This window comes from Plutella xylostella, chromosome 7, assembly GCF_932276165.1.
Source record: "Plutella xylostella chromosome 7, ilPluXylo3.1, whole genome shotgun sequence".
Classification (NCBI taxonomy): domain Eukaryota; kingdom Metazoa; phylum Arthropoda; class Insecta; order Lepidoptera; family Plutellidae; genus Plutella; species Plutella xylostella.
This window is the reverse complement of record NC_063987.1, coordinates 7,289,063-7,308,549: the sequence shown is the minus strand read 5'-3', so window position 1 is coordinate 7,308,549 and position 19,487 is coordinate 7,289,063. Positions and strand designations below refer to the sequence as shown.

The window sequence follows — 19,487 nt, the reverse complement described above, 5'->3', positions numbered from 1 at the left end:
TCTCTGAGAGTTTATTGTGCTTTATATTGCAAGCTATTGGTCTAAAATTTAGTAACAGACGGGTGCAAAAATTCTATGTGATTTAAAACAACAATAAAATCAAAATATCGCCACAATTTTGACCGCGTTTTTCTCGAAACTGCCTAAAGCAGACTTAGTGCCAATTTCTCCATAGTCGGTTATCTAACCGACCAGGATTGGTTTATCAAGTATACGTCATCTCCATATAAAATTCTTGACAGAGTTGTCAAAAGTCAACCATTAATACCTTTATGCTCTAACCGACTATGGAGAAATTGGCACTTACCGCTTTTACGCTATTGACGGCAGAGAACAAGCAACGAGTTTTTGCAAAAGAATGCTTACTGCAATTTCAGACACATGTTAAACAATAGACGACTGTTTTACGTGTTGTAGGTAGGAACTGAAAACATAACGATACTGTATGTCATTTCAAGTGTTCATGTTTAAAACTCTGTTTTCTTCGAGAGATCTCTCTCTGTGTGTGTGTGTGTGTGTGATTTATTTTAGAACATAACTCTTCGCTAGGAACAATAGATACCTATATAATTATATTTACAAGTTGAATCACCGAAATCACATAATTGTAATAGGTATAATAAAGTGAACTCATGGCTATTTAACGAAATGGCCTTACTACTATACTATAGGTACTACTTAAAAAAAAGAGTAATAGTAAGTACAATACAGTAAATGGTAAGAACTTTTTTATAAGTTTATCCAACTTTTTCTTTCAAGTAAAGGTGTAGGTAAAAATGTTAGAGATCCATCAAAATGAATAATGACACAATTATTTAGGGACAAAGCTTTCTTTACTTACAATAAGGAAATGGAGTGAACTAAAAGGGTTTTAAGGTTGCGTATTGGACTGGACGAAATTTATTGCTAAGTAAATTCCGTGCTATTATTAAAATTTTATGTTGAATACTATTTAAAGCAAGAAGAATTAGCTGAGTAGACACCTTTTTGACAGACAGCAAATTTATAAATATTATTTTCTATTATAATTTCATTTAATTAAGATTACGTAAGTTTATCAATATTGCTTTCAGTGTCAAATAATGTTTTTCTTTCTTTCTTTTCTTTCTAAGAAAGGAAAAAAAACGCATTCAAACGGAAAATTAGGGTTTCGTTTTTCCCGACCTACTTCCGTTCCCGGGAATTCCCGGGAACACGGGAACGAAACCCTACGGACAATACACTTCACCATGCCTACTTTTCGCGATGGGTGCGGCTGCCCAAAATACACACTATTTGCACAAAAACAAAACACATTACACAGACGAGAGGCTAAAGTTTGTAAACAGATATCGTTTTGCTGAAACTCTCAGATGGAAATAAATTTCCGTATTGAAAAAGTTACTTTCAGTTTTTAAAAGTTTCAGGGATGTGGTAATACGTAGTATTAGATAGCTTTGGCACTTGTGTTATAAACGAAGGGTAGAAGGTAACAACAACCCTTCTTCACTTGACTTAGAAGGAGTAGATTAACATGACAGATTAACCGCCTCTTTGTACTGTTTTATTTTTAAGTTTTGTTTTTTTGATATTTTTGTTCTTTGTGCAAATAAAGTGTATTGTATTGTAGATTAAATGCCCATCTGCAGATATTTCTTATAAGTTTAATTTTGATTTAGTAAATAGATTTTATTTTTATATAGGAGTGTGATACAAACCTAAAAATACCTAATTTTTAAGAAGTTAGCGTTACCAGACTCAAAATACATACCAGCTTTAAGTAAGTGCAATCTGCAAAAGTTTTTTTTGTGAATTCAGCATAGTATAAAAAATAAATAACATAATATTAAAGGATTCACTAGAATCTTTTACCAGAAAGATTTGTCAAAGGATTCATATCAATTTCAGGAAGACCCAGTGATATGAGATAGTGCGATTACCCGTTTAGATATTGAAACTTCGGAAATACATCATTTTTGTGAATTCAGCATTATTTATTTCGCCAATTGATGACGTGTAAAGATCATAACTCTAAAAAAATATTTAGGTACTATTTAATTAATGACCTGTGTACTTGAAAGGAGCACTTCAAACCATAAATAAATAATGAGTTATTTACATCTCCTTTTTAACCCTTACAAAATGTAATTTATATCATTAACCTTCTCATTTATGCTTTCTGCACGTAGATATACATTTGTTTATGGTAGGTATGTAATAGTATGTATACACATAACCCAAAGGAGTATATATATGGTTACACAATAATTATGTATCTCATGATATTATAATCATAGTATTGTATAGTATTGATAATTTAAATACATAACACCTATGCAGTACAATACAGAAAGCCTAGCACGGTACGCATTTAAGACGTGACAAAAGTTCTCCGTCGCGTGTGGGCGATGTGAGAGAGCGCGATGCAAAACTTATGTCACGACTTAAATGCGCCTCATGCTACTAACCCAGCTCAATAATATTATTTAACTTGGACTAACCTGACTCACACCTTCGTCATGGTGACAAACTCTAGTAAAGCTAAAAGAAAAAAAAAAAACGCACTCACGCCTTGTACTAATATACTCCCTTGCGGGGTAGGCAGAGGTGCATTGCTGCACCCACTTTTCGCCAGAGTGTTATGTTAGTCCCAATGTAATAGGGGGCGGGCCTATGGCCATTTTACGGGCACATCCAAGACCCGAGAACAAATATCTGTGTTTAAACAAATATCTGCCCCAGCCGGGAATCGAACCCGGGACCATCGGCTCAGTAGTCAGGGTCTCTAACCACTACGCCATTCGGTCGTCAAAGCAGCTAAAAGTTAAGTTCTTTAACTAACCAACCTATTGCCTCTGCGAAATTCCCCGTAAGTAAATACAATCTGAGTCAAAGCTTAGATTAATCCGGAGGTTTCTGGCTTCCATCCCGTCAGCTGGCGGACACAGATGTTCTGAAGGACCTTAGCACTTCCAATAATAAACCTCAAGGACAGTTGCTATAGGGAAGTTACAGTAGTGAAGCTACACAATGCACACAAAAAAATAAAAATTTTGCACAATGAATTAAAAAAATTCCAATGTTACTATAACTACTTAATGAAGTTTTCTCCTGTTATTTACTTTATGTTTAACTTTTCGGCCCTCCAAGTCTATAAGTTTAGATTTAAGATAGCATGTAGGTATATTTTGTAAAAAATAAATAAAATAAAATAAATAAAAAACTTATTGGCAAAAGAAACGTCTCGACAAATGAAACCCCACTTCTACCACTGAGCTTTTATTTTCAACTAGCTTTTCCCGCGCGCTTCGCTTCGCCTTAAAAAGTTTTCCCATGGGAATTCCGGGATAAAAAGTAGCCTATGTTCTTTCCCAGGGTCTAGACCGTATGTATACCAAATTTCATACCAATCCGTTCAGTAGTTTTGGCGTGAAAGAGTAACAGACAGACAGACAGACAGACACAGTTACTTTCGCATTTATAATATTAGTTAGGATTAGGTACTTAGGTTAGAAGATTTGTGACTTTATTCACAATTGTTGCCATTAGGTTAGGTTATTTAAAACGGTTTTGTTGTTTTTTTTGTTTTACACTATCTTGTTCGTATATTTTTAATCTAAGCTTTTGGCGCTTTTTATAGGCTTGCTGTGTCATAGTGTTAGATAAGCTTGCCGCAAGTATAAAACATATTTTATCTAATAATGGCGCAGCGAAAATGCTTAGAATCTTGATCGCTATGTGGGTTATTCGTTTCCTTATATCATTTTACTGCTGACTGTTGAAATATGAGGTAATATATCGTTTACATATGATCTAATAATGTTAGTTGATCACGAGTTAATTCCGTCAGTCGATTATGTCTTCTAGATTACCCGTAGGAAATTCGCGAAAAAATACTTTTTCCCATACAGTACAAAGTCACGCACGCCACAATCCTAAAGAAAAGTATTTTTTGCGAATTAAAAAAAATCTCTCTCTCTCTCAGCCTTCTATAGTCCACTGTTGGACATAAGCCTCTCCTAACGATCGCCACCCCAAACGGTCACCCGCCATCTGCATCCAGCGGCTTCCCGCTACCTTCCGCAGATCATCTGTCCACGTTTACACGTAGCAATAAAATTATTCAGAAAGTTTCCCGGAGTCCCTTTTCGGTATACCTTTTAGCAAAATCCCGTATACGTCGATAAAGAAAGTCATGCAACTCTGTCAGAGGCACAATAATTTTGTAGCAATCAGCGATATAATTTGTTATATCGCTTCATATTGCAAAATGCTTCCTCTACAAGGCCGGTAGTTATAGGTACGGTCAGGTGCAAAGAAACCTGACCCTCCTCTCATACTAACAATGCTTCTGAGGGGGGTCAGGTTTATCTGCTCCTTACTGTACAATGCTCAAATTGCAAGTGTAACTTTATATTGCTGAGTGCAACGATATTTTAAACCGAACTTGATGCAGTGTGTAAAGAAACGTCTCAACAAAATAACACCGCACTTCTACCAATACGAGGCTCTTACTTTGAATTAGTTCGGTTAGAAGATTACTGACTTTATTCATTAGTACAATGTATATCATTAGATTGAACTTAAAACAGTTTGGCAGTAAACAAAATGCGGTATTTTTTGCTCAGTTTTTTTATGTGACACACCATTTAGTTCGTATACGTTATTTTTTTTACTGTGATCAATAGCAGGGATATACAGGGTGATGCAACACCAAAAAAATACTAAGAATATAGAATTTTGTACCGGCTGCACGCAAAAAACTGATCCAAGGTGTCGATTTTCAGCAAATTTATAAAAGTATCAATATTTCGAAAACTATAGATTTTTTACTGAGGTCATATTATGATATTCTGGCAACTCATCAGCTGGTCTATCAGCCCTCCAAGGCATATCGTTGACTTTTGGGACACCCTGTATATTTAATCTAAGGGTACATTGCTCAAATTGCAAGTGCAACTTTATATTGCTGAGTGAGTAAATTTTACGGGTGCAGGAGAAAGCACTTAATGTACGAGTATGCTCTGGAAGTGCGGGTTACAGAAACTACTGTCAAACTCAAACATCGGTCGTGGTAGTTTGCAACAGCTGTGCAATCCTGCACTTTGCGTTATCGATATCGCGGTGAAATGCGGGCAGATTACTCTGTGGTGTTTTGGGTGTGACGATTATCGATAATATATCTCAGGGGGTAACTATCTAAATCGACGAACCCACAAAAAGATAATTGACACGCATTCGCCTTGTTTTGACCACGACCCTATCGCGTTGTTTTATGCGTTCCGATTGTATGAACGCTTTCGTTCATTTGTTCGTTCGGCTTTGGTAGTAACCCTCCTATCGTATATGGATCTGTGGATGTAAACATAGGTACTATCCATTGCTAAAATTTGAAAAAGATACTATAAATCAAGATAAATTTAATACTCTACCCCCTCAATACCTAAGCTTTACTAAGCTTTTTGTGTTTACTATAAAAACACATAGTAGTATGTACTTACTATCACTTCATTGTGTAAATAATAGCTCTTTGCTTTGAGTTACCAGGCATCTGAAACCTGGCCGTCTGTGATTTGATACCAATATTGTATGCTTAGTTTGCCTAGGCAATACCTTGTAGAAATTATGGTAATGTTAATAGTACCTATTAAATTATTACTTAACTAAAATGCCATGTGTTTCAACAAATAATATTTCAACCAACTTTGGCCCAAATTATCCCAAAATTATCAAAGCTTCCAAGTCATCACTGTTTATATGCTTTTCGCTGTACAATTGTACATCTATAATACGTTGCAAGCCGTATCGCCATGTTGGAATGAGTTCACATTTATTTGAATAAAATAGAGCTAAGCTAAGTTATAGTTTATAGTCCACCCTGCGTGACTACGAGCTTAATTAGTTCCTGTGATGCCGAGAAGGAGCGTAGACTCCACCCACTGCCATATCTAATGAAAGTTCCTCGCCTAATTAAGTCGACACAAGACCGGAATGCAACTGGCAAACGAACAGAGACGCACTGTTCTACTAATCATGAATATTGAAATGTAGGATTTTGATAAAATTCTTTCTAATAATAAAAATAATCAGCAATCAAAATGTTTATGATAGTTTCCGCTATAGGCGCCACTTTTTTTGTGAGAATTTTATTGTTTTCGACAAACTATGAAATCTGTAGATACTAGACGTACAGAATCGAAAGTTCCCATGCACTTATGGAGTCTTTATATATACAACAGTGGCCGATAGAGGGATATTTCTATCGCCCTAAACTATTATGAAAATTTGTCTGCTAATGTATGCAGATGACAGAATATCGTGAAATTCGGTTTCATGAGTTGCAAAACCCGTACTAAAGGCTATGTCCTCCCTCACCCTTCCTCATTCAGTTACTAACGGTTAAAGTTTATCCTCTTAAACCTCCTTTAGATGCCAGAAATCAGTAGAATTAATTCTCGGCGTAAATACGGGTTTTCAGCAGATAGAGGTAACTGACACGTGTCGATGCCCGAAGTGTGTCGTACGTGAGCTTTCACACGTACCGGTTAAGTTCACGTCACGGTCCACAGGTCCACACGTCACCGGATACTCGATGACGTTTACCGTCACGTGGACGTGTGAAAAAGACTTTATAGTTTTTTTCACACGTCCACGCCTTACCTTATGGTAAGCGTCCATCTTTCCGCATCGTACGCAACGGACGCATCGTATTGAGTATTGTTTGTATAGAAATTAAAATAAGTGCGTCGACTTCATAGGCGTTGCCGATGCCCCGTTTCTCCATACATTTATGACAATTTGTATCGTGCGATACTCACGATACCGATTGATCAGCGTTTATCTTTACGCGTTGACGATTTTGCGAGCAAAGAGTAGTCTGTAACATATTAATGTTCACAAAAAATTATGTTAAATAAAACCTTTCAGTTTTACATTACATTTTCGTATTATCTAACTTACATAAGAATATATTAGAATATACCTACCAACCATCTACCAGATTAAAATTATTCAAATGGCACACCGCCGCGTTGCCGTGACGGTGCGGAATTGGGATTTGTTGAAAACGGCTAGGAACGGGGATATGAAACAGAAATAGACTGATGGATGGCAGCCTCGTTGTGAGTAACGACGTTATGGATTGCGATTTGTGTGAATGCTTCGGTTTAACGCACTTTGGAACTTATGGAATATGATGTTGTGTACCTAGTCTTTGAGACGAGCTTGTTTAGCACTAGTTTCTAGTCAATGTGCAATATTATGTAAGTTGCATAATTATTTCATACTCTTAATTTTGCTTTATTTGAAATCTAGCAGTAGTTGAACCGATTCAAAGCGTTCAAGAATCTAATGATGTTTAGGCACTGTCAAAAGGGTACCTACAATACATATATATCTTCACAAAAACTAGCCAGACGTAAAACAGAATGTCATTAACTCATTACACATTACATAAATATAATGATTTCAACTTGCATTCTGGTCGTTCAATGATAAAATCCATCCCTGTACCTATTTAACATTAGTCGAGTTTATTTATGTGGCCGCCGCGCATTAAGTTTTTATTAAGTTCACTTTAATAGAGTTGAGGGTCCCACCTCAGGTGCTTTTATGAGTAGATCTGCTATAAAATGCCATAAAATTGTTTTATGGAAGCTTAGAACACCGTTCTAAACTTTTATTATTCTTCAAGTTTCCTTATAAGAGTATTAAAATAAGTGTTCCTTCTGCCAATGCTGTGCTTCTTTTAGAACATTCACTGATATGTATTGTCAGCAAGTTGTTGTGATAAAATAAATACTTACTGTCTCACTGTGAAACTTTGGTTTTAATGAAGAAGACCAGCCAGCCAAACCTACAGTCCACGCAACACACATAGCCTATAAATTTGCTAAAATCCAGCCATTCTCTAAATGCACTGGAAGCCAAACGTTGGAACGCAAACCACCAAAAAGGCCGTCAATCCAAGAGGTCGAATAAGTTACTAAAATACCACACTCGCATGTTGCCGGCTAAAAATAGACGGTCATTACGAAGTCACGGTCGCGACCACACCTGACTTGATTAGAAAAAAAAACTTGATTCTAAACTCCAACCAAGTAATACAGATAACGTAATATTAGTTAGAGACAGACTAAGCACGGTAAATGGAAAAGTACAACTTTTGAGGTAAGTAAACTTACTGTACTGTTTTTTAATTATTTATTTAATATTATTTGAGGTAGTCTTATATAAAACTTATTACTTATTTAAAACCGTGCCCGAGTAAACAAAGCATCTGCAAAAATAATATATTTATCAGTGTTTTTCTTTAATAAATCGCAAGTGAGTTGTGTTATTAATGTTTAAAAAGTGCTAAAACCCTACGGATTTTCAATAGCAGAAGGAAACGTTGGAAACTTTGGCTTAAAAACCCAAAATAGTGAAAGTGACCGTTACAAAGTGTCGGCGATAAATACGGCTTCTTATGCTCAATAATCTGGACTCAGACCAAACTGAAAAGGTTAGTCGTCACTTTCTGCTTTCATTCATTTGCACATTCTGTTTTCATAACCTAAAATATTTAAAACAACAATCAGATAAAGAAAACCAAACCAAAAGCAATCAACAGCGAAAGCAGCGGCCTCTAGCGGAAATATTCCAAACTACATCATTTCACCTACTTAGAAGAAGTTTTGCTACTCGCCGACAGAGGACGCCACATCTATGTAGAGAACATTCTTACAACAAATGTAGAGAACCGTGTAGAGTCGACCATAGATTCTGTAGAGAAAAGCGAAAGGTAGAGGAAAAGGAAATTGTAGAGAAAAAACAAAAGATAGAGAAAGAGCAAAAGGTAGAGCAAAAGAAAAATAACCCGAGGAAAATAAAAATACAAATAATAAAAATGAATGAAGAAGCTATGAAAAAAATGCTAGAGCAATTCAACAAAGATCTGAATCTTAAACTGGAACAATTAGAACAAAACATAACTACAAACATAAATAAAAACATAGATACGAAATTCATGGAATATAAAGAAGAATTAAAAGAACTTAAGTCACAAACTGAACAACATGAGCACCGTTTAGATACGATCGAAAGACAAATAAGACAAAGAAATCTGGTTTTATTTGGCATTGCAGAAGAAGAAAAAGGCTATTTTGAACTGGAAAATATAGTCACAGAGATAATAAATATTCAAATGGAAATACCATGCAAAAAATATGAGATAGAGTTTGTTAGACGTATTGGGAAAAAAGGTAGTAAACCTCGACCTATTTGCTTCGCACTCACAACACTAGGAAAAAAGATAATGATACTAAAAGCAAAACAAAAATTAGAAAATACCGGAGCATACCTAAAAGAAGATTTTCCACATAAAATACTTAAAATAAGACAAGGTCTGCAAGAAAAACTTAAAGAAGAGCTCGACAAGGGGAATAAAGCCACAATCAAGTACGACCGAATTGTTATACTCGGGGACAAAGAACTAAAAAATAGAAAAGAAGAAACACAAAAAAGGCCATATGAAAACTCTCCTCCGCTAAACACCACAACCGGAAAAAATAAAAACCAATCATTCGAACATAAAAATCCACCTAAGAAAAACAAACTCATAACAAGCAGCCCCTCTACATCCATCTCATCGTCATCCAAAACATCACAAAACATCACCAGCTTTCTTTCAACGACAAGTAACCAAAGAAAATATGAGACAGAGTCTGGTAAAAGGTCTAATATCATCAAAGTTGCACAAACAAAAGAATCAGATTAACAATCAGAAGAGTACAGTGTAGAGAGGAAAAACAACAAAAAAATGTTCAAGAAGATAAATAAATACAATGCTAAACAGCAAATACTCCCACCTCTGCTGGTCACAGCGGGAGTAAATGACCACAACCCCTCAACGGACACCACAAAAATAGGAAAAATAGAAGAAATAGAAAAAATAGATAAACAAAAAACAGAAAAATCAATAGCCCCTGAAAGATGCATCGGTAAAATCCATAGTAGTAATAGTTTCCAAGAGGCACCGAATCTAAACAAAACAAGCAAAGAAAAGCTGTATATATGTACTTACAACGCAAGAACTCTGATGGAAGAAGCTAACCTCCTCGAACTCGAATACGCCTTGCAATTCCTAAAGTACGATATAATAGGACTAGCTGAAATAAGGAGAGCGGGAAAAAACATAGATGACAGAGGAGACTATATCCTTTACAGCTACGGAGAAAAAAAGGGAATAAGAGGTGTGGGTTTCCTAGTAAGAAAATGTCAGGCTAATAACGTAGACGACTTTGAACCTTTCTCAGACAGAGTATGCATGATTAACTACAGAGTTGGAAACTTCAAATGCACCCTAATACAAGCTCACGCTCCTACTGAAAAATCAAGCGAAGAAGAAGTAAAACTATTTTATAACGATATCAGAAAAGCGCTAGCAAAAAGCTGTAAAAACGTAATAATACTAGGTGATTTCAACGCACAAGTAGGCCAACCAAAAATAGAAGAGAGCATAGCTGTTGGGAGATTCGGCTACGGAGAAAGAAGTCCCAGAGGCGAAGTGCTTTTGAATTTTGCTCTCGAAAACAAATTCAAAATTATGAATACTGTGTTCAGGAAAAATCTAAACAGACGCTGGACATGGCTTTCTCCAGACGGACAAACGAAGAACGAAATTGATTATATTTTATGTAACTTCGGAAACCAGATCGACAATATAGACATTCTCAATAGCCTGAAACACCACAGCGACCACAGAATGGTAAGAGCAACCTTGAATACAAATAATGTTCAAACTAAAACAAGGAGATTCTTTAAACGAGCCCCAGAATTACAAACAATGAACAAAAATTTTACAGAGAAACTTCACGATAAAATAGTCTCCACAAACGCTTCAGAGCAAAGTGTCCAGCAGCTTTATGACAATATAGAGCAGGCTATAATTTTAACAGCAAATCGAGAAGAAACAAGAATATATTGTAAAAAAGATGTGATACTGTCAGATTCAACAAAAAACCTAATAGAAGAAAGACAGAGACTGAAAAATAAAATCAATAAGACACGCAAAGAGAAGACAGAACTAAGCAAACTTTACAGTAAAACCAAGAGCAACATAAAAAGGGATTTGCAAGACTACAGATTAAAAATACTTGAAGAAAACCTACTTCACTCCGGAGCAATTAAAAAAGCCCAAAAAATACTCGCAAGAAATAAACCGCTCATGGCCAGCCTTGCGAACAGAAAAGGGGAAATAAAAACCAGCAGAGATAAAGTAGTGTGTGCAGCCACAGAATTTTATTCGGATCTCTATTCTTCTGAAGACCGGAGAAACTATCATGTAGAAAAAGGAGACTACAGTTGCTCCGAAACAAACGTAGAACCAATCACAAATGAAGAAGTAGTATTTGCTTTTAAAAACTTGAAAAAAGATAAAAGCCCTGGACCGGATAGATTGAGAAATGAAATTCTGATTGCAGGAAAAGCTGCATTACTTCAGCCACTAACAGATCTCTTCAACAAAATCCTAACGGAAAAGCAAATACCCAAGCAATGGACCGACGCACACATCACATTGATCTATAAAAAAGGGGACCCCAACGACATAGGGAACTACCGCCCTATTAGTCTCATGTCGAATATTTACAAGATGTTTGCCAACATAATTCGAACAAGAATCACACCCGATATCGATAGAAACCAACCTCCAGAACAAGCTGGATTTATGAAGAGTTTTTCAACAGTAGATCACATACATTCCATAAGTCAAGTTACCGAAAAACACAACGAATTCCAACTGCCGCTTTATCTTGGTTTCATCGATTATAAAAAGGCATTTGATTGCATTTCACACAACTCAATTTGGCAAGCACTTAAAGAACAGGGCATCAAGGAGGACTACATAGATTTAATCAAGGAAATATACAAAAACAGTACTGCTAGAGTCAAAACTCAAACACTTGGACCGCAATTTCCGATAAACAGAGGTGTCAGACAAGGCGACCCGATGTCGCCAAAGCTCTTTTTGGCCGTTCTAGAGATGGTTTTTCGTAAAATGAAATGGACGGACAGGCACGAAGGTATAATTATAAGGGGCCACCACCTGTCAAACCTACGTTTTGCAGATGATTTGGTTATATTCGCCACATCAGCCTGCGATCTAACCCGTCTGCTTCGAGAATTGCACTCAGAAAGTAAAAAAATTGGTTTAGAAATGAGCGAAACAAAGACCAAAGTCATGACTAACTGGAAAAAAACACCTATTACAATAGAAAACACAACTTTAGAATATGTAGAAGAGTACATCTACCTAGGGAAAGTTATATCGTTCGTAGATTGCACAAAAAAGGAAGTGGAAAGAAGGATCGGAAATACATGGAAGAGATACTGGTCGATGAAAGAAGTATTCAAAAGCAGGCTGCCAATAAATCTCAAAAAGAAAGTTGCAGACAGCTGCTTGCTACCCTGTCTTACATATGGTTGCCAAACTTGGCAACTAACAAAAGAGATCATGCAAAAAATCAAAGTGTGCCAGAGAGGAATTGAGCGTAGTATGCTTAACATCAAACTGAGACAAAAAGTCAGAGCCAATGAAATCAGAAGTAAAACTAAATTAATCGATGCCGTAGATCATGTCTTAAAAATGAAATGGCACTGGGCTGGCCACGTTGCCAGAATGTCTGATGAAACCAGATGGACCAAAATCCTGACCTTCTGGAAACCTCAGGTCGGAAAAAGAAAAAGAGGAAGGCAGAAAAGACGCTGGGAAGACGACATTGTGTCAACGGCAGGCAAAAACTGGATGGAAGTGGCTCTAGACAGACAAAAATGGAAAACACTAGAGAAAACCTACCTGAAAAGGTATAAGGAAAACGTTGAGGGAGGCCAAGGTCATATGGACCTCTAGTTTATTTTATAATTAAATAATCTTTTCGTTTCGTATTACATCCAACTTTGTACTGTACTCAGAAACATGTAGAAATGTAAATATGAAATTATTAAGTTAGTAGCATGTTAGTATTTAGGGAAGTCATGTTAATTATTAAGTGAACTTAAACTAGAAATAAATGGCTTATATATATATATAAAACTTAATTGTTAGTTTGTGTAAAAAAAAGGTCAGTATAAAAATCTATAAAGTGGATGGTAATTTAAATCTACAGCTTTATGCCATTATACCTATCCTATATAAGGTAAGAGGAAACAATATTCATTCGGACTAGAACTATGCATAAATAATTTATAAAAAAAACTAGGACTTAGGCTAGTTACCCAAATATAGTAGTTTATTTATAGCATCATGCTATTAGGTTAACCGTAATGCGAGCATACATAAATAATCTACAATTGTTTTAAATTATTCACATCCTTTAGTACTATTACTAAAATACGCACCTAAGCTAATGAATGATAGAGCTAGGATTACCAGAGAGTTTTGATTCTTCTTAAAAAGTTTTGCCAAAAAAATCGCCTATGTCTGCCATCTCATAATATACCAAACATCAAGACGTTTATCCGTGAAAGAGTAACAAACACCCATCTATCCAATATTATTAGGATTTATAAATCCGAAATCGAGCATATATGAATGTGGAAGAAGCGAAAGAGGTGTGTCAGAATCGTGCGCAGTGGAAATCCGTAATCTCTGCCTACCCCCTCTGGGAGACAGGCGTGAGCGTGTATGTATGTATGTATTATAAATCCATGATGTAAAATTATTGAATTTAGTAGCGGCTTACAAAGTCTTCTGTTGATGTAGGTACGGGTTGCATGCACACCAATGTTGAAAGGCTAATTTTAGATTTGCAAGTCATTTTTCAATGGCATATGACGTCATGGCATTGCAATGAGGTACGATCTAAATCTCGAACTTGAGAATTTATTACTTCTGAATATTGTTTTGTAATAAAATATGAGTGATTGAAATAGGAAAATGTAAGAATATTATTTTAAGATGTCATACTGATATTATGATGTGACCGTGAATCTTATTTTGAATAAGCAACAGCAAATTTATATTACTGCAACGTAGCACCATTAGTTAAAACAAAACCTTCAGTAATTAAAGTTTCTAAATATGGTTATGACTTAGCCGTGACAAAAATCATAATGGCTCCTAACTACAGGAAACCAACTGACAAACATAAATCAACTGATAATAAACTACACCATAACCTTTTTAAAAGTAATTAGATAATAGTAACATTCAATTCACCATTTTACGACATGACTTTGTGATTTGATATTCCTTTGTTAGTTGCAACGACGCGGTCATAGCATTCGCAGCGATCCTAATTTGATTTTTAAATGTAGATCCAGAGAATGGAGTGATAAAATGAGTTAAAAAAACACTAAAATGATAAAGGAGATCGTGAAAGCGAATCTCCAAAAAAGTGAAAGTGAAACAAAATCATGTGAACAACGAACTCACGCTGAAATACATCAATTACGGACTTTCAAACAAAATGCACGTCAACAAGTCGATGTATGCATGGACGATGTTCAAACACACACGGTTAAAGTAGACAGGAGATCCCTAAAATGTTCAATACCAAGACTAATCTCATTCCTTGTACTTTATATGTGTATTATAAATGTGATAACTAAGTGTGATGTTAGTGTTAATAATATTAATGTAAAGCAATATCCTTACGGAGGCAGTCAGGATTTGATGCCGAAAACGAGGCATGTTCATAATAATAGAGAAGACAAAGATTTATTATCAAACCTTAGAAAAAATCGAAAACCCAGAGAAGGAAACGATGTCGATGATACAAAAGAAAGTAAATACGCCAGTGCGGAAGATCCAGAATTAAGTAAATACCCTTACTACGTTAAACTGTACAAGAACACTACAGCTTTCAACGTAACCGAGGATCAATCGATCGATCTATTCAGACTTCACAATTACATATACGACGATTCTCACGCTATTGGCCATCCGCATAACATAATAACGAGTCCGTATTATGTGAAGCAGATTAACTTTAACTTGATGCAAGAGAGGCACCAGTTTCATGAAAAAGTGGTGAAATTGGGTGTGTTGCTTCCCGCTGACCCAGAGCAAGTGTTTTCTTTGGTAAAAGTGTTGCCGATATTAGAGATGGCAATTCCGGCTGTGACCAAGCCTGATGGCCCTCTTCCCGGATGGAATATCCTGGTCGACTACAGAGACACACAGTGCTCCTCTGTGTACGGCCCTCTGGCTGCTTTCGAGTTCTACGTCAATGGATCTGCTGGTGAGTGTTTATTTGATTTTTTTTGTTAAGTAATATTACTTATTTTACTTTGTTCATGTGTATCTGCAGTCGAATACGATACTTACGAAAATCGTATACGAAACACTAACCTAGTCACATTCAAAAATATTTTGGAATTAAAGGTATTCATCTGTACCTATAATCTATAAATACTTAATGGTTATCTAATAAATCATGGCAGTAAATAAGGATCCAATTTTAGGTCTTAAATTTTCAGCTAGGTACAAAGTCGATGCTAAATAATTTAATTGATTCGTACCTATTCCTGAAACTACAGCGTCTGTTTCGTTCTCTCCAACAGATGCTTTCATCGGGCCTGGTTGTGAATATGTGATAGCACCAGTAGCGAGATATGCTGGGCCGTGGAGGATCCCAGTACTGACGGCCGGGGCGCAGGCTGAACCCTTCTACCACAAAGTCCCAAGCTACACAACCTTGACCAGAATGATGGGAAGCTACACACAAGCTGCCGGAGCTATTAGGAAGATTTTCGAGGTAAGCGTTTTTTTTCTACCACGTTTTCCCTAAAACAATAGCCCGTTTAAACGTTTGAGTGTGAATTTTTAAGCATTTTAGTTTTATTTTTAGACATTCGAAATCCGCTCTCTATTCTTTAAATAGGCATGAAACGAAAACAACAAAAGGATGTTATTTTGAATAGCAAAATGTCTAAAAGTTTCCAAGAGTGGTCTTTGTGGCCAACTGGGTTTTTATGCCAGCATTATTTAGAAATAAAGATACCGTGCCGGAAGCCATTTCATGTTGTTGAAAATGATAATTTTATTATATTTCTAGACAGAAATACCTGTCGCTTTAAAATGGCTATGCGGAATAATTTAGACCAACTAAACAGAAATCCATCAGCATTAAATTACCCGGTCAAGTTCGAATCAGCCTCACAAAAAAGGGGTCCGTACTTCGGAACCTCATAATAATACATCTTTTGTCTGGTACTTTTCGGGTTATTATTAAATTTGGTTGGTTGGTTGTTAGATTGTTACTCGTATCGCAATAAATGCGTCCAAATGTTGAATTCTTCAATGGTTAATTTAGAGCAACAAACAAAAGCTAAATAGAGCCGGGCTAAGAAGTTACTTTTTGAAACGTTTGAAAACGATTTTTTTACCTATCAAGTGAGTGCAAATTTACAGCGAAAAGTGAGCGACTTGCTTGTGAGTCACCTCTGACTACCCCTTCGGGGATACAGTGTCGTGATCGTGAGCATAATTTATGTAGGTCATAAACTGAAGGGCTAGTTCAGGGCGCATTTAAGACGTGAGAAGAGTTTTGCATCCCGCTCACTCACATCGCGCTGCCTCAAGACGAGCGCGACGGAGAACTTTTGTCACGTCTTAATTGCGCCCCGTGCTACATGGCCTGGTAGGAAAACCTATGGCGCCGCGCGGCTAAAGTTAGCACATGTATCTACAACTACATTTTATAGAGTCAACTAAATATTCATCTGACCATAACTATTCATGATATAACTACATAATATGTATATATTTTTACGTCAATTTTAGGTATTTAGATTGTGACTCGTCTGTTTTATTTATAGCTTATAATGATTTATATTATAAGATGAAGGCTATTATTTTATTTTTAGAAGTTGACACTTGTAAAAAATTATTGATTTTGTTATTAGTGAACGGAGTTAGTATTACATAAATTAAATTAGAGGTAGGTTTTGGAACACTGCTGCGCGAGCCACGACCATATCTCGTTGTATTATCGTGACGAATGCACGACAGCTATCGTTTTTTTTCGTCAGTATAGAGCAGTGTTTTTCAACCTTTTTCATGATGCGACCCCCCTGGTATAAATAAAATATTTCGCGACCCCCTTGACCCTTTTGGTTTTTTATCATGTATGTGTTTGCTACAGTATTACCATATTCATTCCATACGACGTATATTTATGGTCTCCGTGATTAGGATTCGAAGTAAGTACATAGTTATCAGATTTAAAAACACATTATTGTACAATTACATATATCGGATACTTCGCGTCGCCATACGGTACGTACTAACTAATACCATTGCTACCTGGAATTTCTTTTCGAAATTTGCTTTTCTTTCTCACTTATTTGAGCATTTCAGGGTGAAATAAAAATGCAAAAGACAAAATACCTGGCTTTAAAAAAAAATCCTGTGGTCGTCGTCTTTGAACGAGACAGGAAGGCCTCCCACGCTGCGACCGCCTGTTCGTGGTCTGCACGCGAGAACTCGTATTGCCAACGGTTCTTTTCTTCGACAGATATGACCAGCCCATTGCCACTTCAGCTTGCATATTTTGACAGCTATGTCGGTAACCTTAGTTCTCTGACGGATAACCTCATTTCGGATACGATCCATCAGAGAAACACCAAGCATAGCTCTCACCGTAGAACGCTGAGCGTCCAGTTCCACCGTCGGTATGCACGTCTCTGCACCATACGTCCTCACTGGCAGGACGCACTGGTTGAAGACTTTTGTCTTCAGGCTCTGAGGGATGGCCGAGGAGAATGTGTGACGAAGTTTTCCGAATGCAGCCCAACTCAGTTGGATGCGCCTTGCAACCTCCTCTTGTCGAAGTTTATTCTGCCTAGCCGAAAAGTCTGCCCTAAGAAGACATATTCTTTCACACCTTTAATAGTTGCCTCACCAACGACTCTTAGCATCCAGCTGAGTTCATACAGAGATTCTGCCATAATGACGATGTCGTCCGGGAAGCGGTATTGTGACATGTATTCGTACATATGTCATGTCTGTACCAGTCCAACGTCTTAAAGACATCTTTGAATGCATTGCTGGTGAACAGTTTCGGAGATATCACATCCCCCTGTCTCACTCCTCGTCGCAGTTGGATAGGTGTTATATTGTGGTTCCGTACTTGGGCAGTCATAGTAGCGGTATTGTACAGACATCTCAATACCTCGATATAGCGCCAGTCGATTTGGCATCTCTGCAAACATTCCAAAGCTGCCCAGGTCTCGATGGAGTCGAAGCCTTTTTCATAGTCCACAAGGGTAGACACAGAGGCTGATTATACTCTTCAGTCTTCTGTGTAATCTGTCTTACTGTGTGGATGTGGTATATTGTACTAACACAGATCCACGATGGGATAAATTAACTAGTTAATAAATAACAAGGTCAACTTTAGCATTAACGCGTCTTAGGATTTTATTTTTGGAATATAACACAAATATTAAAATGTTTATGTAATTTTAAAGTAAGAGTCTTACTTAATAAATAAATATTAAAAGTAGTGTCGTATTTTATATTAAAAATTTATATTTGTTACTAAAGTACTAAGATTTTTCGACCTTTGGCGACCCCCCTACAGAAGCTTCGCGACCCCCCAGGGGGTCGCGACCCACAGGTTGAAAAACACTGGTATAGAGTAACCCTCCAGATACTCTTCTCATGGTGGTATTTTACACTTGTTTACTTTATTCGACTCCTGCGCAGATGGCAGATCTCGATGAGATTGGCCGCTGTAGCCGAGTATGCTTCGGGAGGATTGTATTATTATTATAGCCACAGTTCCGTGAGAATTTAGAATTTATTTATTTATTCTTTACCTACGACATTATATGAGATGCTTAGACATCGTACGCTCGGATTTTAAAACATGGCCTATGTTAATTATCTATTTATTTATTTATTTTATTTATTTATTGGTAAAGGAATACAAACAGTACACAATACAAATCATTCTTAAACTATAGTTACATAGGTCTTATTCTAGTACTTGTACCAATTATATGTATTCACAACATTTGCCAAAATTATCATTATAATAATATTGTATACATTAAGGAGTAGATGAAGTGGTATTAGTGTTATTCCTACAACCTACATCTCCATAAATAGGTTCGTTAAGTTGGCCCGAGAATAAAATATACATGTAAGTTCTTAAATATAAAGCTTTTTAAGTACATTCTTCTATTCATCTTCTGTTTAAATATACAAATATCTTTAGACTTGATTTTTTTATTCTTGATCGACTTTGTGCAAGTATAATAATATAGTTAACAAAATTATCTTCGAGAAAAAAAAATGATTTAAAAAACTATTTTAAATAACCATGTGCACATGTAGACTGCATATAGGTATATGAGTATGTCGTAAGGTCTTTTACCTTCTGTCGCTGACTTTGAACTTGACCTTTTGACTCAAATTAACTTTACACGTATAGAACAGATAGTTGCGGCAGAAAAAACAACTTTATTGCAATCAACATAAAAATGATAACTTAATAATTAACTTGATCGTATTCGGTAAT

The 19,487-nt window shown here is 36.3% G+C and overlaps 1 protein-coding gene across 6 annotated transcripts in view; it reads left to right on the top strand.

Annotated features, from left to right (window-relative positions):
• The window catches only part of LOC105389255 (atrial natriuretic peptide receptor 1), a 195,650-nt gene that overhangs the window by 92,389 nt on the left and 83,774 nt on the right, over positions 1-19,487 (top strand). For 3 of the 6 annotated variants that reach the window (XM_048622100.1, XM_048622099.1, XM_048622098.1), the window contains exons 2-3: positions 14,275-15,200; positions 15,523-15,716. The exons of the other annotated variants lie outside the window; for them this stretch is intronic. In XM_048622100.1, coding sequence (XP_048478057.1) covers positions 14,318-15,200; positions 15,523-15,716 — 1,077 coding nt within the window. In that variant the 5' untranslated portion in view covers positions 14,275-14,317. The remainder of the gene's footprint in view (positions 1-14,274; positions 15,201-15,522; positions 15,717-19,487) is intronic. 6 annotated transcript variants of the gene reach the window in all.